This window comes from Cetorhinus maximus, chromosome 31 (assembly GCF_964194155.1).
Source record: "Cetorhinus maximus chromosome 31, sCetMax3.hap1.1, whole genome shotgun sequence".
Lineage (NCBI taxonomy): Eukaryota > Metazoa > Chordata > Chondrichthyes > Lamniformes > Cetorhinidae > Cetorhinus > Cetorhinus maximus.
In genome coordinates this window covers 8,074,293-8,101,597 of record NC_135909.1, presented here as the reverse complement: position 1 = coordinate 8,101,597, position 27,305 = coordinate 8,074,293, and the positions used below count along the sequence as shown (strand labels likewise).

The window sequence follows — 27,305 nt, the reverse complement described above, 5'->3', positions numbered from 1 at the left end:
CCAAATGGAAAATGTGACCTTTTCATGCGGTTCAGCTCAGAGCAGAATTGGCTCATCACCAATGATAATGCCATTTCACATGTATTGCTGAGCCTTGGGGTGAGGTGCCATTTCTACTGAGGTGCCTGTGCAAATGGTATACTGCAACACCGCTTTCTTACTCCGGTCACTTGAGGCTGGCATGAATTAAATGCATGAAAAGGCTATGTTGCCCTTGTTTCTCGTTCCCCCAAATCTGCGCAAGTTTCCCTTGCGACCCAGAAGGCCTCCACCACTTTCCTACCTGCCCGCCAAGTGATGCGCCGCGGTAACCTATTGATACACGCCCACCAGCCCATCCTCCCCCCCCACCCCCCCAACACATTTTCCTGAAGCTAAGGAATGCAGCATTCTAAGGTATCAGCCGTGGCTCACTCAGTGTTTCTGCTTCTGCGTCACAAGGTTCTGGGGTCGAGCCCTGCTCCATGACCTAAGCCCATAATCCAGGCCAACACTCCCAATGCAGTACTGTAGGAGCACTGCACTGTCAGGGGATCAGTACCGAGGGAGAGCTGCAGTATCAGAGGGTCAGTACTGAGGGAGAGCTGCACTATCAGAGGGTCAATAATGAGAGAGAGCTGCGCTTTTCAGAGGAGTACTGAGGGAGTGCTGTACTGTCAGAGGGTCAGTAGTGAGGGAGCGCTGCACTATCAGAAGATCAGTACTGAGGGAATGCTGCACTGTCAGAGGGTCAGTACTAAGGGAGTGCAGCACTGTCGGAGGGTCAGTACTCAGGGAGTGCTGCACTGTTGGAGAGTCAGTACTGGTGCAGTGCTGCACTGTTGGAGGGTTAGTACTGAGGGAGTGCTGCGCTGTTGGAGGATCTATACTGAAGGAGTGTTGCATTGTTGGAGGGTCAGTACCGAGGGAGTGCTGCACTGTCAGAGGGGCAATACTGAGGGAGTGCTGCACTGTCAGAGGGCCAGCACTGAGGGAGTGTTTTACTATCGGATGGTCGGTACTGAGGGGACCCCAGACTGTCGGATGGGCAGTACTGAGGGAGCACTGCATTGTCAGGGGGGCAGTACTGAGGGAGTTCCGTTAGAGGTGCCATCTTGCAGATGAGATGGTAAACCGAGGCTCCCTGCTGGCTTCTCAGATGGATATTTTGAAAAAGAGCAGGGAATTTCTTTCCAGTGGCTTGGCCAGTATTTATTCTTCAACTAACATTGCTAAAATAGGTTATTTAGTCAATGTCACTTTGCTGCTTGTGGAAGGTTGCTATGTGCAAATTGGCTGTGGCATTTCCTACATTGTGGCCAATTCTGAGCACCGCACTTCAGGAAAGATGTGAAGACATTAGAGAGAGTGCAGGAAAGATTCACGAGAATGGTTTCAGGGATGAGGGACTTCCGCTATGTGGATAGAATGGAGATGCTGGTGTTGTTTTCCTTAGGGAAGAGAAGATTAAGAGGACGTTTGATCAAGTTTTACCAGATCGTTATGAGTCTAGACAGTGTAAATAGGGAGAAACTATCTCCGCAGGCTGAAGGATTGAGAATCAGAGGACGCTTTAAGATAATTGGCAAAGTAGCCATGTGTTCTGGGCGAATCTGTCCAGCAGTGCCAATTTAAGGGTGGATTTGTGCTGTGGAAGGAGTTGGGTTGGGAGTGTCCCAATGTCCGTTTGCATTGAAATGTTATGGCTAGCAGAAAAGAACATTCATCTCACCAATTTAGTCTGGATTTTGACTTTGGTCAAATTGCCTTTCGCTTGTCTCAATATTGACAAGCTGGGGAACTTGGGTCTGCTCAGAGCAGAAATGGCGAAGGGGAGATTTAATTGAGGTGTCCAAAATTATGAGGCTTTATGATAGAGTAAATAAGGAGAAGCTATTGCCACTGGCAGGTGGGTCGGTAACAAGACAGATGCAGATTTTGTCTTCATCCTTTCACGGGATGTGGGCTTCGCTGGCTGGGCCCAGCATTTATTGCCCATCCCTAGTTGCCCCTGAGAAGGTGAGGGGTGAGCCGCCTTCTTGAGCCGCTGCAGTCCATGTGGTGTAGGTACACCCACAGCGCTGTTAGGGAGGGAGTTCCAGGATTTTGACCCAGCGACAATGAAGGGACGGCCGATATATTTCCAAGTCAGGATGGTGAGTGACTTGGAGGGGAACTTGCAGGCGGTAGTGTCCCCATGCGTCTGCTGCCCTTGTCCTTCTAGGTGGTAGAGGTCGCGGGTTCGGAAGGTGCTGTTGAAGGAGGATTTCCTCGATTTGAGGAAATTGGTTGCAAAAAAAAAAAGCCGGGGGGAGATGAAAATTTCCTTTTATGTGGCGAGTTGTTGTGACCTGGAATGCGCTGCCTGAAAGGGCGGTGGGAGCAGATTCAACAGGAACTTTCAAAGGAGAATTGCATAACTGTTTGAAGGGTAAATTTTCAGGGCTGCTGAGGAAAGAGCAGGGGAATGGGACAAACTGGATAGCTCTCTCAAAGAGCTGGCACAGCCATGATGGGTCGAATGGCTCCTTCTGTACAACATATTCCAGTGTATTATATTTGTGCATGGTAGCTGCCTTTCATCTGCAGTGAGACAAACTGAACATTTCTACAGGCCTGTGCTAGATATTGACTAATGTATTGTTGTCCGATCCTCTCTGGTGTTACAATAAACCCGGGGATCTGTTATTTTACACCATGCAAACAGAACTGCTTATTCTGCTCCTGAGGTGAAACTTTAAGTCACCAGATCCAATTAACTAAACCATGCCTCAGGCCATTCCGAGTTTAATTAATGCCTGGTGAACGCAGATTGTGCAGATTGAAATTGATTGTCTGTTTCAACCGCTAGATCAGAAGTACCGAGCGTTAAGTGCTTGGCTTTCTTTCTTGGGGTTGTTTTGCATCTGCTACACAAGAAACGTGAAATAGGAGCAGGATGGGGCCATATGGCCCCTCGAGCCTGCTCTGCCATTCAATAAGATCGTGACTGAACTTCCATATCAGCTCAGTTTTCCTGACCCCGGCTTTGAATGTACTCAACGGCAGAGTACCCACGGCTCTCTGGGGTAGAGAATTGCAAAGATTCACAAACCTCTGAGTGAGGAAACTTCTTTTCATCTCACCGAAATGGCTGACCCTTATCCTGAGGGGCCCCAGTTCTGCCTCTAACCAAGGCAAACAGCATCTCAGCATCTACCCTGTCAAGCCATCTAATAAATTTGTATATACATTGGCTTGGTAGCACAGAACGTAAATATTGCTGAAAAGAGCAACATGTTGCCAAAGCTTCTCGTCTTGCACTCAACGGGACAAATGCGAGAATGTCAAATTTCAAACAAAAGAAAAGGGTGCTGATTGATTGCTAAGTCAACTCTGATTGGCTGAGGCATTGCCATGGAGAAAGCAATGGGGAACTATAGGCTCTTCAAGCTCCAGGGTAATTCAAAAAAGGCGCATGGCTTGAACATATTCCTTTTGTTTGCAGAGAATAGGACCTGCGTATAAATGTAAGTCGCTTCTGGCAAGTGTAACTGAGCCACGTTACGAGCTTGACTAATTACCTTAAATTGGTTGTTAGTGTGGCTATTAGTGCATTCAGGATTGTTCAGCAAGTGCTGCCCAATCGCAGAATTACATTTACGTGCTTCAATGAGGCCATCTCTCATTCTTTCAAACTTCAGAATATTCTGCTCAGTCTCCCCTCATACGACAGCCCTCTCATCCCAGGAAGCAATCTGGTGAACCTTCATTGCACTTCCCCTAAGGGAAGTTTATATCCTCCCTTAGGTAAACAGGGAAACTGTACACAGTATCCCAGGTGTGTGGTCTCACCAGAGACCCGATACAAAGTCTGAAGTTACCCCGACCGTTATATACTATTATATTATTGTCAGCCTTGGCTCGGTGAATAGCGCTTTCACTTCGGAGTCAGAAGGTTTTGAGTTCAAACCCCACTCCAATGACTTGAGCACAAAAATCTGGGCCGGAACTCCCGGTGTAGTACTAGGGGATTACTGCACAGTCGGAGGTGCCGTCTTTCGGAGGCATTAAACTGAAATTTTAGCATCTATTCAGGTGGATATTAAAGATCCCATGCACTATTGGAACAGGAGTCAGGGAGCTTTCCCAGTGTGGTGATATTCAACCTTCAACCATCATCCCAACATCTGATTAACCAGTCAGTCCGTTTGTCACTTTCTGTCGGACTTTGTCTAAACTGGCTGCCGCATTTGCATCGTAAACAGAATGCCCCTCTAAGTTTCCAACAAGTATTTTTCTTTCTCCTCACTGCGAAATACTTTATCTTCATTTGCTCGATCCTTCATCCCCCTTCACCTGGCTGAATGTATCTGTGCATGTAAATTGCCCCAGCCTCTCCACCTCCTCCTCCTCCTCCTGTTTCTAAGATCCTTGTTAAAACCCTCACCTTTCCCCCGTCCCAATACCTTCTCCTTTGAGTCAGTGCCCAGTTTTCGTCTGATTATGCCGTACAACAACAACTTGCATTCGTCGAACACAGCAGTGGGCAACTGCCATCAGGGTCCTGAGTGTGGACCACGAGACATTTTGTTGACCATTGTCCACGGGCGGGGCTGCCAGATCTTGTTGGTTTCCATCCGCGTGGTTTTTTTTCCCTACCGGTATTACTAAAGTGATATCCACACAAAGCAACGGCACGCGGAGTGAGGTGTGTGGTGATGGCACCCAACATTGACCGTGAGAGTCGTGGGTCCAGTCAAAGCGCTGCCATTGTTCAGCCGGCACACCCCTGCAAGTTCTTATTCGCCGAGTCACGGTTAGTGCGTATGCCCGATTTCAATCTCACGGCCCACTGGGATAAAGCAGGGCCGCTCATGCGGCCCACTCACAAGCCTACGTTTCCCATCCCTGATGTTAACCCCTTTAGTGTTGAAAAATATCCCAAGCGCTTCACAGGCGCGTTATCAGACAATTTGACAACGAGCCACAGAAGCAGATATTAAGGCAGGTGACCGAAAGCTTGTTCGACGGGGTAGGTTTTACGGTGTTCCTTGAAGGCAAGGAGAGGGAGGGAGAGAGAGGTGGGGAGGTTTAGGGAGGGAGCTCCAGGGCTTCGGGCCCCGGCAGCTGAAGGCATGACCTCCAGTGCTGGGCTGATTAAAATCCAGGGTGCGCAGGAGGCCACAAATGTCTGAGCGCAGAGATGTGGTGGGGCTGTCGTGTTGGAGGAGATAACAGAGACCGGGACCCAGGTTTTATCAGCCCTTTGTCGGCAGGCTGGGAGGCAGGAAGGCTGGCGAAATGTTCAGGGAGGTGTCGGGTGTAGGGACGTGCTCGATGTCTTCCTGCCTGCCGCCATGCCATTTTTGCCAGCGGCGGGAAAGCTGGCAGATTGGCTGCCCGCCCAGAGTCCAGTCGAGCCACTTACATAGCCACGTGCATTTTGCTCAATTCAGGGGATGGGGGGGGAATGTCCCTCCCCTCCCGTCCCCAACATGAGGGCACCATCCACTGGGAACTGGCAGCCCCCTCAGTGGACTCAACAGGCTGAAGGGTCGCTCCCTTTTGGGAATTCCATGGCTCAGGGGACAGGGTGCCCTGGGAGCAGCAGCCGCTCCCATGGCAATGACACTACCCGTTCCTCATGACCAGAACCCCCCCCACCCCAACTCACCAACATCCTCCCCGATTGCAGGGCTCTCTGCCTGCCTGGGTCCCTGCCTCCCGGGAATATTTAATGGTCTCGGCCATTGAGGTGCCCTCCCCTCCCCTTGCAGCTGCAGCCTCAGCAATGAGCACCGCCGGGAATAAGCCTCCTTGGGCCCTGCTGTTGGCCTAAAGCGGGGTCACCTCCAGCTTTCAGCCCCGCTGCAGGACGACAGCTGCAGGGGCAAAATTCCGACCAGGGACCGGGGCTGGCCCTTGGGATGTTTTTTTTCCTTTGTTGAAGGTGCAATATAAACGTGCAGGGTTGTTGTTGTTGTTGGAGGAAGGCCTTGCAAAAGCTGGTTGCCTTCGTCTCAGCGCTTTACCCTGTACATAGTGGTGGCCTGTGCTCTCTGCCCAGACTTTGAGATAACATTGTCAGCTTCTACAGCACTGTGCTATTTTACGGACAGGACCTCTTTATCTGAGAAATGTCAAAATTATCCCTGTTCCACAATGCGGTGTATTTCGCTCCATAAAATACTCGTCTCACTTTTTGGTGCAGTTTGTATTAAGCTCCATTTCCAGGAGAAAGGTTGACGTGCCTTCAGTAACTGAGATGTGCCTATCAATGCTGCTCTCCAGTATTGCTGAGGGAAAATACGAAACGACCATATGAATTATAGGCACCATTTTACACGACATGGATCATTTCTTTCAACTCAAGCTTTTTGCAGTTAATGGACTTTATTTTAGTGCTTGTCAGATTGTTCTGTTGGACGACTGCTGGCCCTGAAAGCACATCCAACAGCAATAGCGTTGCGTTCCATCATTTTGGTTTTCATTCTTAAACACTGAAGTTTCGGGCACCTTTGATCCTAAGGTATACACTCGCGGGTTCTCCCCTGGGTGATCCGTTCTATTATTTCGACGGGGAATTCAATTTCTCGAAATGGGTTTTCAATCTTTCAATCTGTTTTACTTCAGTTTGAATGATGAAACTTCAGGAATATTGTCAGAACATTTGTTTGAATTCAGACTAGAGCAAGTGGATGATTATCTACCTATCCTCCCTCTCTCTCGTTGATGTGAGAAGGGACCGCCTCGTCAGAGCACTGGGATTGGTTACCCCTGTAAAACGTCCAGCAAGACCGTCATCAGGTGAATCCTTAAGCCTTTTAGATCAACACCTTGTCAAGAAGCAAATCTCTGTGGTGCTCTACCCAATTTATGTGAAATGTTACCGATAATCTGAGGTTAAACATTCACAAAATCAGGATCACAGAATCTTTACAATGCAGAAGGAGGCCATTTGGCCCATCGAGTTCTGCACTGGCTCGCTGAACGAGCAACCTACCTAACTCCTCTCCCCTGCCTTGTTCCCGTCACCTTGCACATTCTTTCTTTGCCCTATCGTTCTTTATGTGGACTGAGAGACTCCGGTCAGTGCGTATCTCCTTTAGAGAGAGGGACTGACAGACACCAGTCTACAGATATCCCCCTGGGAGGGAGGGACTGACAGACACCAGCCAGTGTATAGATACCTCCTTACCTCACCACTTAAGATATATGCAGGCGGATGAACTGACACTTACTTCTCAAATTATCAGAGAAACCATGGTGGGGGTGGGGTGGGGATGGTGGGGAAGAGATGAGAAGAGATATGCGACTTTGGAACTCTTTGCCTCAGAAAGCAGTGGAAGCAGGGTCACTATATCTTTAAGGCGGATGCAGATAGATTCTTGTTAGGCAAGGGAATCGGGGGGAAATGGGAATGTAGAACTGGAAACACAAACAGATTGGACATAATCTTATTGAATGGCGGAGCAGGCTCGAAGGGCCGAATGGCCTACTTCTGCTCCCACTTCATATGTTCCCACGAGAAAGAATTATTTTACTCATATGTGATCTCGCGCTTGAAAGGGGGGGGTGTGAAGCAGATTTATTAATAGTTTTTGGAAGGGAATTGGATATATATTTGAAGAGGGTTTTTATGGCAATTGATGTTTGTTTCACAGTCATCGTTATTGAGACTGGCTTTCAACTCCAGGTTTAAGAATTGAATTTGAGCCCATGTCCCCAGAACATTAGTACGGGCCTCTGGATTACTAGTGAGGTTACGACTATGCCACTACCTCTCCCCAACCTCGCCACCCCCCAACCCCCCCAAGCCATTGGGTTAACCAACAGAGTGTAAAACAGCATTTATAAAGGCAGAACAAAAACAGAAATAGCTGGAAAAACTCAACAGGTCTGGCAGCATCGCGGAGAAGAGCAAAGTTGACGTTTCGAGTCCTCATGACCCTTCAACAGAACTAAGTAAGTGCCTTTATAACTAAGTAGTTATAAAGGCAGTTCAGTTTGATTACAGTGCTTCAATGTTATTAATTCATAGGCAAGATCAGCGCTGAGATAGATATAACTTGGTGAGATTAAGTTAGGATTGTCCTCCTTAGATAGCTGCCAGGCATTAATTTGTTTACTGATAGTCACCATGGCAACGATTTTTGGTTGTTGTAGAAACCTATCTGGTTCAATGCCCTTTGGGGAAGGAAATCTGCCGTCCTTACCCGCTCTGGCCTACATGTAACTCCGGACCCACAGCAATGTGGTTAACTCTTAACTGCTCAGTGAGCAGTGAGCAAGCCACTGGGTTCAAGGGTAATGGGCAACAAATTCTGGCCTTGCCAGCGATGCCCAGGTCCCATGAAAGAATAAAGAAAAAATATATATAATAGATGATTTTATGTCCTAGATTGATCGGCAATTATTTTTTTTATGATGCTCATTTAATTTCTGTAATTCTGTAACTCCACTTCTGTAATTTGAAGTGATGAACGACTGAATATGATTTCCCAACCAAAATAATCATCTATGGACAAGCAAGATGATTATTTTAGTTTCCAGATGATTAAATGCTGAAGCATGGTCATGTCACTGTTATTCCTAACTACTTAGCTGGCTTTCTATGGCTTGAATGGGAATGGAACGCCACTGATGGCATTTTCAGATAAGTGGCCCATACTCTGGAGACTCAGTCGCACAGGAGACCCAGTTTGTCCCGTCAGACTTGATGCTGTCATTGGAGCTTCACTGACAACTCAACATACTCAATACTTGGTGCTTTTGCAAGTGCTCGTGGGACACGTGCGACACCTGTACCTTGGCTTCCATTGTGAAAGTCCCGTCTGTATGCCAACAATGGAGACTTTGAAAATCTGAAACTACAAATCAGCCGACAGAATAAGGGAGACTTCGCCGATTTTAATCCCTCCTCCACTGGCGGCCATGCCTTCAGCTGCCTGGGCAATAAACCTCTGGAATTCCCTTCCAAAACCTCTCTTGGCTCTCTCCCTCTCTTTTAAAACACTCCTTAAAATTTACCTTTTGGACCAAGCTTTGGGTCATCTGCCCTAATCCCTCCTTTTTGTGGCTCAGTGTGGAATTTTGTTACATAACGGTCCTGTGAATCGCCACTGGGAGGCTTTACTAGCCTAACCTAAAGGCTGGTAATCTCGTGACAGGGCTCTGAAGTTGCGCTAGGAAAGCTCCTCGCCTTGTCTGTTTTTGACGTAAGCTATTTATATGAGGCATGTTGATGTTGTTTAAGTAACGCATAATTCAATCCGGCTACTGGCTCCATTTGGAGGTCACAGTTCAGGCAATTTTCAGAGGTAGCATGCCTACAGCCTCATTCCCAGTGTAAACCTAGCATGGATTGCGATACCGTGTTTCTTCACACGTACCTTGTGAGCTGGCTTGCCGTTTCGCACATTCGTCACCCTGATGAGCTTTGCTCCTCGCTTTTCGCTGGCTACCTGTTGGAGAGCTCAACCAGTCATTTTACTTGCCCGTTAAAACCCTGAACAAAAACTCGCAACTGTGAAAGTTTTATTACCCAAAGCACCTTAATTCTTTTCTCTCAATAGGTAAATTGACCTTGTTAAATGCCTGATTCAGCCACCTCCATGAGTAATACACCAGCCCGTTTTTTTCTTGTTCATTCATGGGGTGTGGGCTTCGCTGGCTGGCCAACATTTATTGCCCATCCCTAGTTGCCCTTGAGAAGGTGGTGGGGAGCCGCCTTCTTGAACCGCTGCAGTCCATGTGGTGTAGGTACACCCACAGTGCTGTTAGGAAGGGAGTTCCAGGATTTTGACTCAGCAACAGTGAAGGAACGGCAATACATTTCCAAGTCAGGATGGCGAGTGACTTGGAGGGGAACTTCCAATTGGTGGTATTCCCATCTATCTGCTGCCCTTGTCCATCTAGATGGTGGTGGTTGTGGGTTTGGGAGGTGCTGTCGAAGGAGCCTTGGTGAGTTGCTGCAGTGTATCTTGTAGATCGTACACACTGCTGCTACTGTGCATCGGTGGTGGAGGGAGTGAATGTTTGTGGATGGGGTGCCAATCAAGCGGCTGCTTTGTCCTGGATGGTGTCAAGCTTCTTGAGTATTGTGGGAGCTGCACTCATCCAGGCAAGTGGGGAGTATTCCATCACACCCCTGACTTGTGCCTTGTAGATGGTGGTCAGGCTTTGGGGAGTCAAGAGGTGAGTTACTCGCCGCAGGGTTCTAGCCTCTGACCTGCTCTTGTAGCCATAGTGTTTATATGGCTAGTCCAGTTCAGCTTTTGGTCAATGGTAACCCCCCCAGGACGTTGTTAGTGGGGGATTCAGCAATGGTAATGCCATTGAACATCAAGGGGCGATGGTTGGGTTCTCTCTTGTCGGAGATGGTCATCTGTTGATGCAGAATTGATGCATTTAGTCACTACAGTTGACGTTAAAGACTTTGCATTTGTTGCAATGGTTTACAAATTTGCTTGAGGATCCATCCCTTGTCAAGGGATGGGGTTGGGATGGGTATTGCCAAAGTGTTGTCGAACTCGTCAGCTGTTTGCAATTGGCCGTTTCAGGGCAGAATTTCAACCTCCCAACCTAGAGCTCGCCTTATTCCATTTTCTTCCTTATCACCTTCTTCAGATCCTTTGATGTGGAGCAATGGAGTGTTAAACTTTCAACGCTCTGCCGGGCCCCCTGACAGCGACTGGAAATGGAGCTGTTTGTCATGCATTACCTTCCTCATTGCCTTGTGGCTAGGATTGCCAACTCCTGTATCCCTGGAGCTTTCATCACATGACTTCCCGCTCCCAATCACCCCGTCCAGTTTACACCCCCTGTTCCCCCCCACCCCGACACCCCATCTCCAGTAATTCCTGGAGGAGTTGGCAACAATTGGTACCACATTCAAGAACAGGAGCGTGGTATTGGTGATTTGGTGTACATTGGCTGCCCTCCACCCCCCCCCCCCCTCTGGTGTGCTTGACCCTTTCCTCTTGTCACGCGCTTCTGGATTTAGTTTGTTTAACGCCAACTGAGTTGTTCAAATTAAATCATAGTCTCCGCTTTTGAAGAAGTTTATTTTTAGCGTTGGAAGCTCCTCTCCCCGTCCCCCACCACCGACAGAGCTACACTCACTGGCTCATTGCCATTATGAATCACTGATTGTCTGACTTGGCTTGGATCCGAGGGCTGAGCTGCAGTCGATTTATGCGGAATAAAGGATGGCTGTGTTGCCTTACTGGGTGAAAGAGAATCTCTGTCAGGAAGCAACTGCTTTGTACTTCTGGAAGATGTTGGTGGGGGTGGGGGGGGCGGGTGGGTGCTGGGGGTGGGGAGTGGTTGGCGGTTGTCACAGGATTGCAGCAGTACTGGGCCTGCGAGACGTGCGAGACATGTTAAGACTTTGTTTCACTCCTCCCAAGTCAGGAGGAAAGAAAGGAAAGCGACATTTCAAAAATCAAAAGCTTTTTTCTGTCTGGCGAGCTTCAAAACGGCATTTTATCTTCTCTCTCATCCTCCCCAACCCAGCAGCCCAGTCGACAATCTATTTATCACTCCGTGGCCTGATTCAGTTCGGTTCTTGCCTTTTCAGCTGCCTAGGATTTCCTCCCCAAACCTCTCGACCTCGATCCCCGACTTTAATCCGCTCCTTAATACTGCTTCTGACACCTATCCCAGCATCTCCTTACGTGGCTCAGTCAAATTCTGTCCGATAACGCTCCTGGGAAATGCCCCTGTGATGTTTCACCACATTAAAGATGCTATATATAAACCCCTGTTACTATGTTATCATCCCCTGATTCTTTTTATCTACCCTTTCATGGGATGGGGGCGTCGCTGGCAAAGTCAGCATCTGTTGCCCAGCCCCAATTGCCCTTGAACTGAGCGTCTTGCTGGACCATTTCAGAGGGCAGTTCAGAGTCAACCACGTCGCTGTGGGTCTGGAGTCACACGTAGGCCAGACCGGGTAAGGACGGCAGATTTCCTTCCCCAAAGGCGCATTAGTGAACCAGATGGGTTTTTACGACATGGTGACCAATTACTGAGACTCGCTTTCAATTCCAGATTTTGCCAATGGAATTTAATTTCCACTAGCCTCGGTGGTGGGATTTGAACCCGTGTCCTCAGAGCATTGGCCTGGATCTCTGGGTTACTCGTCCAGTGACATTATCACTATGCTTTGTCTCTGTAACAAAGGACTTTGCTGTCATACTTGTTGGCAGTAAACCTGGCCCACGGTGAATTGTATCCAGGAACTTTTGATCTGCCCGTCATGGAATCTCCGCATGCCACCTCCACATAGATTGCAGCACAGACGAAGGCCACTCAACTGTGCGGTGTCTGTCCCACTTAGCCTTAAGTACCAACAGTTTCTGGTCTCCGAGCTCCTCCTGCAACACACCTTTCTCCCACCGGCCAAGATGTTGAGTTGAAATTCAGCCAGCCTCAGTTTGCTGATAACTATCCAGACTTATCAGTCGATGCGCTGAGTGAGATCAGGGCCAAGGGCTTAACAGTGAAGAATTATTAACACATTGAGACACGTGTGCAAAATGCATTGCAAATGAAGTTGAGCACAGAGAGATTTGAAGTGATGAAATTTGGTAGAAAGAATTAGGAGAGGCTGTATGAATGCAGTGGTGCATTTTTAATGGGAGTAGGAACTTTGCGACCTGGGGTTTACTTACAAAACTCTGTGAAGGTGGCTGGACAAATCACTAGTTAGGCCTCAGTTTGAGTATAGTTTTCGATCCTGGGCACCGAACAATATCAAGGCCATCGAGAGGCTGTGGAGATTTGCGACAATTGCACCCAGGAGGAAAGACTTCAGTTAATGTGGAGAGACTGGAGAAGCTGGGATTGTTCTCCTTAGAGCAGAGAAGGTTAAGGGAGATTTAATAGAAGCATTCAAATCATGAGGGGTTTTGATCAGATTAAATAAGGAGAAACTGTTTCCACTGATGGGAGGGTCAGAGGATATGGATTAAGATAATCAGCAAAAGGATCAGAGGGGGAGATGAGGAGCGTATTTTAACGCAGCAAGTTGCTGTGATCGGGAAAGTGCGGTGGAAGCAGATTCAATAGGAACTTTCAAAAGGAAATCGGACAAACACTTGAAGGGAAAAAAATTGCAGAGCCACGGGGAAAGTGTAGGGGAGTTGGGACTAATTGAATAACTCATTCAAAGAGCAGGCACAGGCACAAGTGTCAGCTGTGTGTAACCTAATGTTTCTCACTGTGCCACTGACAGCTACGCCGACATAACCTGTATTGTACTTCACCCAGAGACATTAGGCTTAATTTGCCTAGTCACCGCTTATGAATAGATACTGGAAGTGCACAAGCTTCCTCATGACTTGAGCCATGAGAGAACTTTTATTTATCATATCTCCGCTTATTAGGGAGCAGCCAGCAAATATCTTCCTTGGGGAGGAAACAGAAGGTTAAGGGAGGTTTGGTTTTTGATCAGGCTCTGGAAGAGTTGTGATGCTCGCTGTGCAGCAAGGGGGTCTGAACTGCCCCTATCCTCGGACAGCTGAGCTAGTCTGCTACCTCAGCAAGACACAGTACTGCAACTGATTGACGAGCTCAACATCAGCCCTGAGCTGAGAGTCTGTCATTTTTAAATAATGTTTTGGTAGGCTCCTTAACTTGAGAAATAGCCCAATTTGTAAGTGTGCATGTTCTTACTGTGTCATTGAGGCACAAGTGCCTCTTCATCTTGTTCTTTTCCACAGCCTCAGGTAATGATTCCTTCACAGGCTTAGCCTGCTTAAATATTTCATTTAACACTAGAGTTCTTGTTCCAGGGACACACCAGATGTTGGCAACACTACCACCAGGGCCGCACCAGATATTGGTAGCACTAATACCAGGGACATACCAGATTTTGGTAGGACTACTGCCAGGGCCACACCAGATATTGGTAGGACTACTGCCAGGGACAAACCAGATGTTAATAGCACTACTGCCAGGGACACACCAGATTTTGGTAACATTACTGCCAGGGCCACACCAGATGTTGGAAGCATTACTGCCAGGGACATACCAGATTTTGGGAACATTACCTTAAGGGACACACTAGATATTGGTAACACCACTGTCAGTGGAGCTGTCTAGACACACATCCCACTAACTGGGCGGTTGGAGGGACTCGGTTAACGAATTAAATCCTCTCTAGAATGTGAAATGTGCAACCCAGACCCTGGTTTGGGAATATAAATATGGTATTCGCATTTTGGGATCTTTGATCCTTTTTGCCTTCTTCATTACGAGGATTTTTAAAAATTAATTTATGAGATGTGGGCATCACTGGCTAGGCCACCATTTATTGCACATCCTTAATTGCCCTTGAGAAGGTGGTGGTGAGCTGCCTTCTTCAACCGCTGCAGTCCATGTGGTGTAGGTACACCCACAGTACTGTCAGGGAGGGAGTTCCAGGATTTTGACCCAGCTACATTTGAGGCACGGCGATATATTTTCAAGTCAGGATGGTGGGAGGCTTGGAGGGGAACTTCCAGGGGATGGGGCTCCCATGTATCTGCAGCCCTTGTCCATCTAGATGGTAGTGGTCAGGGTTTTGGAAGGTGCTGCCTAAGGAGCCTTGGTGCGTTTCTGCAGTACATCTTGTAGATGGTACACACTGCTGCCAGTGGTGGTGGAGGGAGTGAATAATAGTGGATGTGGTGCCAATCAAGTGGGCTGCTCTGTCCTGGATGGTGTCAAGCTTCTTGAGTGCTGTTGGAGCTGCACTCATCCAGGCAAGTGGAGATTATTCCATCTCGCTCCTGGCATGTGCCTTGTAGATCATGGACAGGCTGTGGAGAGTCAGGAGGTGAGTTACTCGCCGCAAGATTCCCAGCCTCTGACCTGCTCTTGTAGCCACAGTATTTATATGGCTGAGCCCAGTTCAGTTTCTGGTCAATGGTAACCCCCAGGATGTTGATAACGGGGGATTCAGCGATGGTAATGCCATTGAATGTCAAGGGCTGATGGTTAGATTCTATCTTGTTGGAGATGGTCATTGCCTGGCACTTGCGAGGTGCGAATGTTACTCGCCGCTTGTCAGCTCAGGCCTGGATATTATTGCATTTGGACATGGACAGCTTCAGTATCTGAGGAGTCGCGAATGGTGCTGTACATTGTGCAATCATCAGCAAACACCTCACTTCTAACCTTATGATGGAAAGGTCATTGATGAAGCAGCTGAAGATGGTTGGGCCGAGGACACTACCCTGAAGAACTCTGCAGTGATGTCCTGGAGCTGAGATGACCATCCAGCCTTTTTTCTTTTTATTGACTTTTTAGCGGTTTGATACAACTGAATCGTTTGGTAGACCATTTCACAGTCAACCACATTACTGTGGGTCTGGAGTCACATGTCGGCCAGACCAGGTGATGACTGCAGATTTCCTTCCCGAAAGGGCATTAGTGAACCAGATGGGTTTTTACCACAATCAGCAATCAACTTTTAATTCCAGATTTTTACTGAATTCAAATTCCGCCGTCTGCCGTGGTGGGATTTGGACCCAGGTCCCCAGAGCATTCACCTGGGTCTTTGGGTTACCAGTCCAATGACAATACCACTATGCCACCGCTTCCAGTTTGGGGCACGAGTTGCACTTGTTTTAGATCAAGTGAATTTATGTTGACTTAAGAACCTTTCAGCTCCTGTCACTGAAATGGAGGAGGGGTTGACGTGTTAATGCGTTAATGGACAGTCTACACCTGATCAGGACTGGGACGAACATCCTCTCAGGGAGATTTGCTAGTGCTGTTTTGGGGTGGGGTGGGGGGGGAGATTTAAATTAGATTGGCAGGGGGATGGGAACCCGAGGGCAAATTCAGTGCAGGGAATAGGAGATGGAGTATCAGTGAGTGACTCTGAAAGATGGAAGCAGCACAGGTTAAGACGTGTGCAGTTTTTGGCAGTGTCAAAAGGTATATATGTAAATGCAAGGAGCCATAGTAAATGAAGCTGATGAGCTGAGGGCACAGAGAGACACAAGGCAGCGTGATATCATCACTATGCTGGACACTTAGCTTGAGGAAGGGCAAAAATGGCAGCTCAACATCCCTGGATATAGAATTTTCAGGCAGGATAGGGCGGGGATAAAAAAGGTGGGGGTGTAGCATTGTTGGTTAAAGAATCAATTACGGCTGTGAAGAGGGATGGCATATTAAATGGAGCATCAAATGAGGCCATATGCATTGAGCTCAGAAATAAAAAAGGGGCAGCCACACTGCTCGGAGTGTACTATAGACCCCAAATAGTGGAAGGGAGTTAGAAGTGCAAATATGTGGACAGATTCCTGACTGCAAAAGCAATAGACCATTAATCGTTGGGGACATCAACTACCCTAATATCAATTGGGATACGAACAGTGTGAAGGGTGCAAAATCCTTGAACTGCATTCAAGAGAATGTTTTTAGCCAGGATGTAACAAACCCAGCAAGAGGGGGCGCAGTTCTAGATTTAGTCTTAGGAAATGAAGCTGGGCAAGTGGATGAAGTAGCAGTGGAGGGCCATTTTGGAGATAGCGACCATGCTGTAGTTAGATTTAGCGTCATTATAGAAAAGGACAAAGGTAGAACAGGAGTAAAAGTCCTAAATTGGGGGAAGACAAATTTTACTAAGCTGAGAGGTGAGCTGGTGAGAGTGGACTAGATACAGCTATTAGAAGGAAAAACTATGTCAAATCAGTGGGAGACATTCAAAGGTGAGATTCTACAGGCGCAGTGTAGACATATCCCCACAAAGCAAAAGGGGGGTACTGCCAAATCTAGAGTCCCTTGGTTATCCAGAAGCATACAGGCCAAGATAAAGCAGAAGAAGAAAACTTATGACTGTCATAAAATACTTAATACTGCAGAAAGCCTAGAGGAGTATAGAAAGTACAGGGGTGAAGTAAAAATGGACATTAGGAAAGCAAAGAGAGGATACAAAAAATATTGACAGGTAAAATCAATGAAAATCCTAAGATGTTTTACCAGAACATTAGGAGCAAAAGAATAACTAAGAAAAAGGTAGGGCCTATCAGAGATGTACATTGTAACTTGTGAGTTGATGCTGAAGATGTGGGCAGGGTTCTCAATGCGTACTTTGTCTCTGTCTTCACTAAGGAAAGGGATGATGCAGACATTCTAGTTAAAGAGTAGTTCTAGCTAAAAAGTACCTGGATGAGCACTTGGCACGTCATAACATTCAAGGCTATGGGCCAAGTGCTGGTAAATGGGATTAGGTACGTAGGTTAGGTGTTTCTCACGTGTCGGTGCAGACTCGATGGGCCGAAGGGCCTCTTTTGCACTGTGATTCTGTGAATGTGAAATATTAGACATGAAAAGCATAGTGAGAGAGGAAATACTGGAGGGACTAGCATCCTTGAAGGTGGATAAATCACCAGGGCCAGATGGATTGTATCCCAGGCTGTTGAAGGAAGCCTGGGAGGAGATAGCGGATGCTTTGAGGATCATTTTCCAATCCTCACTAGATACAGTCGAGGTCCCAGAGCATTGGAGGTCTGCAAGCGTTGTACCATAATTTAAAAAGGGTGTGAGGGATAGGCCAAACATTTATAGGCCGGTCAGCCTGACTTTGGTGGTGGGCAAATTATTGAAAACAATTCTGAGAGACAGGATAAACTGTCACTAAGAAAGACATGGATTGATCAGGGATAGTCAGCATGATTTTGTTAGGGGAAGATCGTATCTTACTAACTTAATAGAATTTTTTGAGGAAGCAACAAGGAGGATTAATGAGGGTAGTGTAGTGGATGTTGTCTACATGGATTTCAGTAAGGCATTTGACAAGGTCCCATATGGCAGACTAGTCAGGAAAGTGAGATCTCATGGGATACAGGGGAAGGTGGAAGGTTAGAACCAAAATTGGCTCAGCGACAGGAAACAAAAGGTAATGGTCGATGGGTGTTTTTGTGAATGGAAAACGGTTTCCAGTGGTGTTCCACAGGGTACAGTGTGGGGGCCCTTGCTGTTTGTTGGATATATTAATGATTTAGACTTAAATATAGGAGGCATGATTGGAAAATTTGCAGATGACACAAAAATTGGTCTTGTAGTTGATGGTGAAGAGTTCCTGTCAACTCCAGAATGATATCAATGGTTTGGTTGAGTGGGTGAAGAAGTGACAAATGGAATTCAATCTGCAAAAGTGTGAGGTAATGCATTTGGGGGGGTGCAAATGAAGCAAAGGAATACTCAATAAACAGGAAGTTATTGAGAGAGGTTGAGGAAGTGAGAGACCTTCAAGTGCATGTCCACAGGTCCTTGAAGGTAGCAAGACAGGTGCACAAGGTGGTCAAGAAAGCATATGGAATGCTTTCCTTTATTTGGCGAGGTGTTGAATACAAAAGCAGGGATGCAATGATGGAACCGTATAAAACGCTGGTTAGGCCATAGCTGGAATTTTGTGTACAGTTCTGGTCACCACATTATAGGAAGGACATAATTGCTCTGGAGAAAGTGCAGAGGAAATGTACAAAAGTGTTGCCAGGGCTTGAAAATTGCAGCAATGAGGAGAGATTGGATAGGCTGGGTTTGTTTCCCTTAGAACAGAGGAGGCAAAGGGGTGACCTAATTGCTGTGTACAAAATTATGGAGGGCCTGGGTAGTGTAGACAGGAAAGACTTGTTTCCCCTAGCTGAGGGGTCAGTTACCAGGGGGCATAAATTTAAGGTGATTGGTAGAAGAATTAGAGGGGACACGAGGAAAAGCTTTTACACCCAGAGGGTGGTGGGCGTCTAGAATTCACTGCATAAGTTAGTGGTTGAGGCTGAAACGCTTGACTCATTTAAAAGGTATCTGGATCTGCATCTGAAGTGCTGTAACCTGTGAGGCTACGGACCAGGCGCTGGAAAGTGGGATGAAAATGAGCTTCTTTTTTCTCTTTTTGTCCGAGCAGACACGATGAGCTGAATGGCCTCTTTCTGTACCGTAACTTTTCTATGGTTCTAAGGGTTGCGAGGGTGGTTCGTGATCACGGACAGAATTCAGAAGTGACCAGTAATTTCAGGGTGTGTTCATGGTGGGGCGGGCGGTGGGCGGTGATCCTGAGTGAAGATTGGGGGTGTTGAGTTTTTAAAAATTCATTCGTGGGATGTGGGCGTCGCTGGCTAGGCCAGCATTTATTGCCAATCGCTGTCGCAGGAGGGGTTAGAGGACGGGGAGGTTTACAGCTTTAGCTCCTTGGACCTTGAAGAAACCTTAATGCTCCTCTTGGCCCACAAGCAGTGCTGTAAAACCCAGCCCTTTCACCTCAATTTACCAGCAAGGTTTCCAGAACTCTTGAAAATCTGGCTGACACAAATTAGAAATAGAAAACATGTTAAAATAGAAGCACACAGCCTCCTTAACTGAGCAAGTTTGTCACCCACATGTCTTCCTGCCTCCGTTAAAACCAGAGGTGAGTGGCTTCATGGCAGATTAGGTTCAGATTTGAAATCTTTTATCATTTTAACAGCCCACCAAACCAAACCCAGCCCACCCAATTTTGTGTTTAAAATTGCCCCAAATATATCGAACTAGCTCTAATGTCGTGGATATAATTCTGTTCTTCTGAGCTCAGCAAAGGTGCCCACAGAGTTGGTTAAGGAGGTTCTTGCTTGAATAGAAGCAAAATGTTGCGGATGCTGGAAATCTGACATAAAAACAGAAAGTGCTGTAAATACTCAGTAGTTCTGGCAGCGTCTGTGGAGAGAGAAACAGAGTTAATGTTTCGAGTCCAATATGAGTCTTCTTCAGAACTGAAGGAAAGTAGAAATGCAGTCGAAGCTTTAATGTCCAACATTAGAAGTGATTCTGCAATTGGACAACACATGCTAAGCAATCCTGATTGTGCTAAGAATTGCACTGACAACCGATTTAAGATTAGCAGTCAGCCTCGCAGTGTGGCTCACTTACACATGCTAGAAACGACATATATTCACACGCAGGGCCCTACAGATAGAAGGAGCATGTTCATGCATTGTGCCTTATTAACTAAACAGAATGTGAGGGACAGCCTTTCCCTGGTTCATTCCCCATGACAGTGCCTTGTCTTGGTTTGAATTTGAACAAAAGCTTGGCCATTAACTCTTCCTGGTGCATTCTCCATGGAAACGCATCAACCAATCAGATTTCACTTCTCAATGAATCAGCACTATCTACAACAAAAACAGAATTACCTGGAAAAACTCAGCAGGTCTGGCAGCATCGGTGGAGAAGAAAAGAGTCGAAGTTTCGAGTCCACATGACCCTTCTGTTCTGTTGAAGGGTCAGGTGGACTCGAAACGTTGACTCTTTTCTTCTCCACCGATGCTGCCAGACCTGCTGAGTTTTTCCAGGTAATTCTGTTTTTGTTTTGGATTTCCAGCATCCGCAGTAGTTTTTTGTTTGAATCAGCACTATCTTCTCATGCAGTAAAAATTCTTGTTCCCCTATACCGTTGGTAATTTCTTGCGAGCTGTCCTGATGAGTGCAAGACAAAAAGCTTTGATAGCATGTCTCTTTTTTCAGCAATACTCAAGTTATGTTCTACCAAATGATTGGAAGATAAAAATGCGATGGGTTTTATGCCATTGAAGGTGGGGAGGGACGAAGAACAAAAGGGAAGGACTGAGATAGGATAGAGGGCGAGACTAAATGACAAAGATGTCATGAAACAAAAAGCAAAGGGAGTGGCCATATATGTAGTAAAGAAACAGAGCATTGGTCCAGAGTAAGTGTGAATGGCAGAATAATGAACAGCTCTGCCCGAAAGAAAAAAAAATCATGAAAAACAGACCGACCCATGGCAAAAGAAATCGGAAATAGGGGAACAGAGTTCATGGCCTGAAATCCCACAAGGTTGTAAAGTGCCGAATCAGAAGGTGAGTTCTGTTCCTCGAGCTTGTGTGGAGCTTTACTGGGACATTGCAGCAGGCCGAGGATAGACACGTAAGCGCGGGAGCAAGACGGCGAATTAAAATGGCAAGCAGCCGGAAGCTGGGGGTCATTCTTGCGGACTGAGCTCCTTGCTTTGTTTGACAGTCCCACTGGAAAATGCTGAGTGCCTGAACGGGGAAGGAGTTGATGGCGCAGTCTTCCCAAATGCTGGGAATGCAGAGAGAGAGAGAGAGAGAGAAGAGGAACGTTTGGACAGGCGGGCAGGTTTTAATCGGAAGACTGGATTGAAAGCGCAGGTGCAAGAGGTTCAATCCTTGCAACTAGAAGTGGCCCAGAAGGAAGCAGTGCAGTTTGTAAAGTGCTACCCAGCCAGATTATTGACAGACCGCATGTGAAAGATGTGGGATGATTTTAATCCGCCCAATGCGGGTTGAGGTCGGGTGAGATGTTTGAAACCTCCCTTTTACTTGTGGTCCTAAAGAACCAAACTGAGTAACGCCTTAAGTTGAGGTCTGATATATGAATCATTCATCGGCTTTATTTCAGAGACAGCAAGGAGATGTGCAGAGCAGCAGGGTCACTTCCTCTCACCAGTCGCACTCCTCTCCTTGAAAAATGGGATAAAATGATAGTTCGCAAGCTCAGTCCCCTTTTTGGATTGATTTAGTGACTGCCCTGTTTCTTATACCTCAACCAGGGCTGACAGGATTGTTTTCAGCTAAATCTTTCAAGAATTGTGGTTGACTCTGAAATGGCCTAGCAAGCCACTCAGCAAGCCTACATCCCGTGAATTAACAAATAAAAAAATTTTTTAAAAACTTCCCCCTTCTGGCCAAGCTGGGGGGGGGTTAAAACTCAAGAACTCTGAATCCCCTGGCGCTGAAAACCCGTGCGCTACCATCTAACTCGAGATTGGGCACGCTCCTGGACATAAAAACGTTTCCAACGGTAATCAGTGCCCAAGGAGTTAAGGCAGACTTGAAGGTTGTAACATTGCTTTCAAACAGTGGCGAATTGGGATCTCATGTCATTTGACATCCTTCACTGGAATGCATTTTCCCAGTTCTAAAAGTGATCATCCTGGTAGAGATTCAGAAGAGCGACATTCAGAGAAACAATCAAAATGGAGGAATAAATAGAACCAAAACTGATTCTTGGGAGCAGAAGGAATGTGCTGCCCCCAAGGCAAATTCTGAGTGTTGGTGGGTGATGCTGGAACAACCACTTTGGGAGGGAGAAAATGGGGTCTAGCGAGACCTAATACTCGATGCAAATATTGGAGACTCCAATCGGCCAAAGGACCAGAAGCGGAGATAACCTTACGAACGTATGAAATAGGAGCAGACGTAGACCATTTGTTCCCTTGAGCCCGCTATGCCATTCAATAAGATCATGGGCAGGATCTTCCGGTCAGCGAGCGGGGGGGCGGGGCCCGCTCGCCGACGTGTAAAATGACGCGGGATGACGTCGGGTGGAACTCCCAACTTCACCTCGCATCATTTCCATTTTCAGGTTGGTGGGGGCGCAGCCCAGTCAGCTGCACGCCCGCTGACCTGTCAACGGCCTATTGAGGCCATTGAAAAACTAATTAAAGCCATTAATGGACAGGCTGGGAGCCTTAGCAGGCTTCGGAAAAAGCATGAAACCTCACCCACGGGCGGGATGAGGTTTCATGAGGGTATTTAAATTTTTATTAAAGGTTTCAATAAAAGTTATGGACATGTCCCAAGGCAGGGAAAGATTCTAAACACGTTTATTGAAAGTTTTAAATCGGAGCTGATCTCCCTGAGGCAGCACTGAGCCTCAGGGAGATCTGTGCGCTCTTTTGTGTGCATGTGCGAAATAGCGCACTCCCGGCTGAGGGAATCACCCCGCCCCCCCGCCTGCACAGGGAACGCATAGTGTTTCCGAGAGGATGTCACGCTGGGCGGGCCTTAGTTGGCCCGCCCACGTAAAATGGCGGCGCGCCCCCGATCGGGGGTGCCGATCAGAGGCACGCCCGCCTGTGTCTGCTCCCGCACTTCCCCTCAACGGGGAGGGGAAATTTTTCCGCATAGCTGATCTGTTTGTGTTTCAAATTCCACATTCGCACCTACCCCTGATAATCTTTGATTCCCTTGCCGAACAAGAATCTATCTACCCCTGCCTTAAAAATATTCAGTGACCCTGCGTCTACCACCTTCTGACGCAGAGAGCTCCAAAGGTGCGCAACCCTCTGAGAAAGAAACATTCTCCTCATCTTTGTCCTAAAATGGCAACGCATAATTTCAAAACAGTGCTCCCTAGTTCTGGACTTACCCTCAACAGAAAACATCCTTTCCATGTCCACCTTGTCAATACCGTTCAAGGTCTTATATATACTTCAATCAAGTCACCCCTCACTCTTCTAAACTTCAGTGAAAACAAGTCCAGTCTGTCTAACCTTTCCTCATAAGACAACCTGTTCAATCCAGGTCGCAATCCAGTAAACCTCCTCTGAACCGCCTCCAGTGCATTTACATCCTTCCTTAAACCGGGAGTCCTGTTAAAACCGCACACAGTGTTCAAGATGTGGTCTCACCAATGCCCTGTATAACTGAAGCATAACATCCTTACTTTAATGTTCAATTCCTCTGATAATAAAGGATAACATTCCATTAGCCTTCTTAATCACATGCTGTACCTGCACACTAACCTTTTGTGACTCGTGTAGTAGAATGCCTCTGCACCTCCGAATTCTGTTGCCGTACTCTTAAGTAATACTCTGCTTTTTTACTCTTCTTGCCAAAGTGAGCAACTTCACATTTTCCCACATTATACACCGTCTGCCAGATTTTTGCCCACTTACTCAACCTATCCATATCCGTCTGCAATTTCCTTATATCCTCCTCCGCAACACACTTTCCTACCTATCTTTGTATCATCTGCAAATTTAGCCCCCATACCTTTGCTCTCCTCATCTAAGCCATTGATGTAAATTGTAAAACCCTGAGGCCCCAGCACAGAGCCCTGCTGGACTCCACTCGTCACATCCTGCCCATCAGAAAATGACCCATTTATGCCTACTCTCTGTTTTCTGCCAGCCAGCCAATCACATATCCATGCTAATATGTTACCCCCTACACCATGAGCTTTTATTTTCCGCAATAACCTTCGATGTGGCGCCTTATCAAGTGCCTTCTGGAAATCCAAGTACAGCACGTCTGCAGGCTCCCCTTTATCCACAGCGCACGTTAGTTCTTCAAAGAACTCCAATAAATTGGTTAAACATGATATCCCTTGAGGAGAATTTCTTTTTACACAGTGAGGTGTGACGATCTGGAATGCTCTGCCTGAAAGGGCGGTGAAAGCAGATTCAATAGTAACTCTCAAAGGGGAATTGCATGAAGACTTGAAGGAGAAAGATTTGCAGGAGTCTGGGGAAAGATGTATGGAGTCATTACAGCACCGAAGGAGGCCATTCAGCCCCAACAAGCCCATACTGGGGAAATGGGGAATTGTGACTAATTGTTCAAAGAGCTGGCACAGGCACAATGGGCCAAATGGCCTCCATCTAAGCTGTATAGTTCTATGAGGCAGATCCTTCATTAACTGGAGCCTTTTGGTCCGACTGTTCCATGCTTGTGTCTTGCCATTTGTTTCTCTCGCTCTGAAATTCTGAGGGAAGTTTTTAACTTAAACCATCCGTAGGGCAACTGACGGGATTGAGTCGGACGCTGATATCGCACCCTGCCCTATTTCATCCCCAATGAAGACAACGAGTAATTATATCAGATGGGATGGGAAACCACTGAGCTCGTCTAATCTCATGGGGCTTTCACCCCGTAAATCAAAGAATCAGGTTAAAATTGCCTCCATGGGGGTGTCAGAGGAACATTGCTGCTGATATAAGCCACAGAGGTTGATTCAGCTGCACTCGGTCTGGTTGGTTGGGACGGAGTTTGAGGGGGGCAATGGGTTGGGGGAATAACAGCACAGTACTACAATAGCTTTGTCACCATTGTGGTGTCGAAGATGGTGTTTCAATCCTGTTTCTCACGCTTTTTCCGGCCAGGTTTTCCGCAGCGGAGAAGGAATGGGAATCCGCCTGGACACTGCCTCAGCTTTCCAAGGAGCGCTGATTTCGCCACACTATGACTCGCTGCTGGTCAAGGTGATTGCCCACGGCAAGGACCACCCCACTGCCGCTTCGAAGTTGAACCGAGCCCTTGCCGAGTTCAGGATACGAGGGGTCAAGGTAAGATCGTCCGGGTGGCTCCTCCTGTGCTGACTGGAGTTGATTGGAGAGTGCATTTAGCTGCTGCTGAGATGGGGAACCTGTTGTGGACGAGGTTTGTTTTTCAATGGAATATCGATCAGAGTCTCCCTGCTTCTGGCAGTGGAGCTGACAATTACTGATGTGCTTATCTAGTGTCTGGTTCCTAATGGCCGATTCTTCGAATTAAAACGGGCCCTAATGCTGTTTACTTGAGAGGATTTAACGCAATTGAGACTAAACTGCTGTTGATGAAAAATAACTGAATGTTAGTGCTATCAGAAGTTTTATTGGTTATAATGTGAAAGTTTGCAGTGTCAGGGCAGGCACTCAATCAAGGCATAGAGAGGCAGAACGATACAGTGAGCACAGTACAACGCCAGTGTTGGAGAGATGCTCACAACAACCCAGTCCGAGTTCACCTTGTGCCCTGGTTAGGAGAGCAGCTGTTGGAGGGAACGTGTATGTCTGTTGACTATGATTGGTCAGTGGAGATCTCAGTGGGACAGAGTTGGAAGCGGAATAATTATAAGTAGCACAGAAAGACCTGAAGGAATGAATTTGGTATCATACATGCCCTTCACCCACAGAAATCTTTGCCATGGATTCGTGACGTATGCGACGTGTGTGGGGCAATGTTTGTGTTCTAAGCGCACCCGTGAACGAAATGGCAATCGAGCTTCTTGGGCGCTGCCTGTACTGGTCAGTTGAGCATTAACCTTGCGAGAGTGTCACGCCAGGAGCGGATTGTTTAAAAAAAGCGTCGCGTAGTAATAACACCCCTCCCCACCTTGTATTGAAATCTCCTCTCCTGAAATAGGTGAATCCTGTTAGGATGCAATTCCGTGGCATTTCCAAGCCTTGGGAAGGTTGCCCAAACATTCACTGTTTATGTGGGATTTCATTCCAATGTCTGTAGGATTTAGGTTCAAATCCAAAGGGAAGATCAGTCATAGACCTGAGTAAAAGCCTTGGTAAAATCAATATTTAATTCTACCAATTATTTAATGAACAGTTTACAAAAATATAACTTTAATGGAGAGTCTGTAAGCACCCAAGACGAAGGGCTGATCACACACATGTCTATGAGGGTACACTCCTGACATCATCTTTCTTATCAGATGGTGGACTCCTTCCTACCAGTTGCATTCTTCCCTCTCCCTTTTGAGGGTGAAACAGTCCTTCTTTACACCCTGGCTGCTTGCTTCACAGGAACGTTCCATCCTTCCTGTCCCTCTGACTCTGCCTCAGTTTTTTTTAACGTCCCCACAGCCGCTCGCATTCTAGCCTGGGTGGCTGCCTGCCTGCCTGAACCTCGTCCCTTATCTCCGCATAACCACATTGTCTCCATTAGCCTCAGAAGCAGTTGGTTAAACATTCCTGTCCTTTGTTGCTGATGCTTTAAACCAAGCTCTGCCCTTGGAGCAATCCAGAACTGGTATTACAAAGCCCGTAAAACCGTAAAGCGATGGACTGGATCAGTGTGAAGGGCCGCAGATGCACGCACAAGAGTGGCTGAGGTGGTCCTGCCGCTGTCTCCGTCTCCGTCTCCAGCCCTGCAAGGGGCCTACATCCGTCCGCACATGGCAGGCCATGAACTTGGGCACAGAGCCTTAATTGCGCTGCGGGGTGGAGCCGCGGCGAGTGGCTGTAATAATTTCAGGTGCGGAGTAGAACAGCGCCTAACTTGTCGAGCTCTGGGCACCACGTTTCAGGAGAGTTGTCAAGAGCTTAAATGAGAGTGCGGGGGAGATTTACTAGTTACGCGGAGTTGTGTGGAGGGCCTATGAAGAAGCTGGGATTGTTCTCATTGGAGTAGTGAAGGCTAAGAGGAGATTTGACAGAGGTGTCAAACTCATGAGGGGTTTTGGTAGAGCATGGACAGTCAGACCTCACTTTAAGCTGCCCTGTTCTAAGTTGTTTCTATTTAACGTTTGTGTTTTTGATGGGACTGGCATTTGTGTTTAGCATTGTGAATTTGCATTAATGTCATTTCGCGTAGGGTGTGACATAGAATCACGTGACCCAATCGGCGCCATTTTGGAATGGCCTCTCCCACTCCTCGACTTTTCCAGTTGCTGTGTCTCCAGCAGTTTACCTCAGCGATCCTGCAATTCGAAGCTGCTCTCGCTCTGTAGGTTGCCTCCTACCTCTCACCGCTTATCTCCTAAGCCCCTCACTCACAGTGACGGCTCGGGAGAGGGAAGCAGCAAGCAGGAGGGTCGGCGGGAAGTGGGGAGGG

General features: G+C 47.2%; 1 protein-coding gene across 1 annotated transcript in view; it reads left to right on the top strand.

The window, feature by feature from the left end:
• Positions 1–27,305, top strand: part of LOC144670407 (pyruvate carboxylase, mitochondrial-like) — a 1,036,891-nt gene that overhangs the window by 354,285 nt on the left and 655,301 nt on the right. The window contains exon 11 of the mRNA XM_078532890.1: positions 24,863–25,045. Coding sequence (XP_078389016.1) covers positions 24,863–25,045 — 183 coding nt within the window. The remainder of the gene's footprint in view (positions 1–24,862; positions 25,046–27,305) is intronic.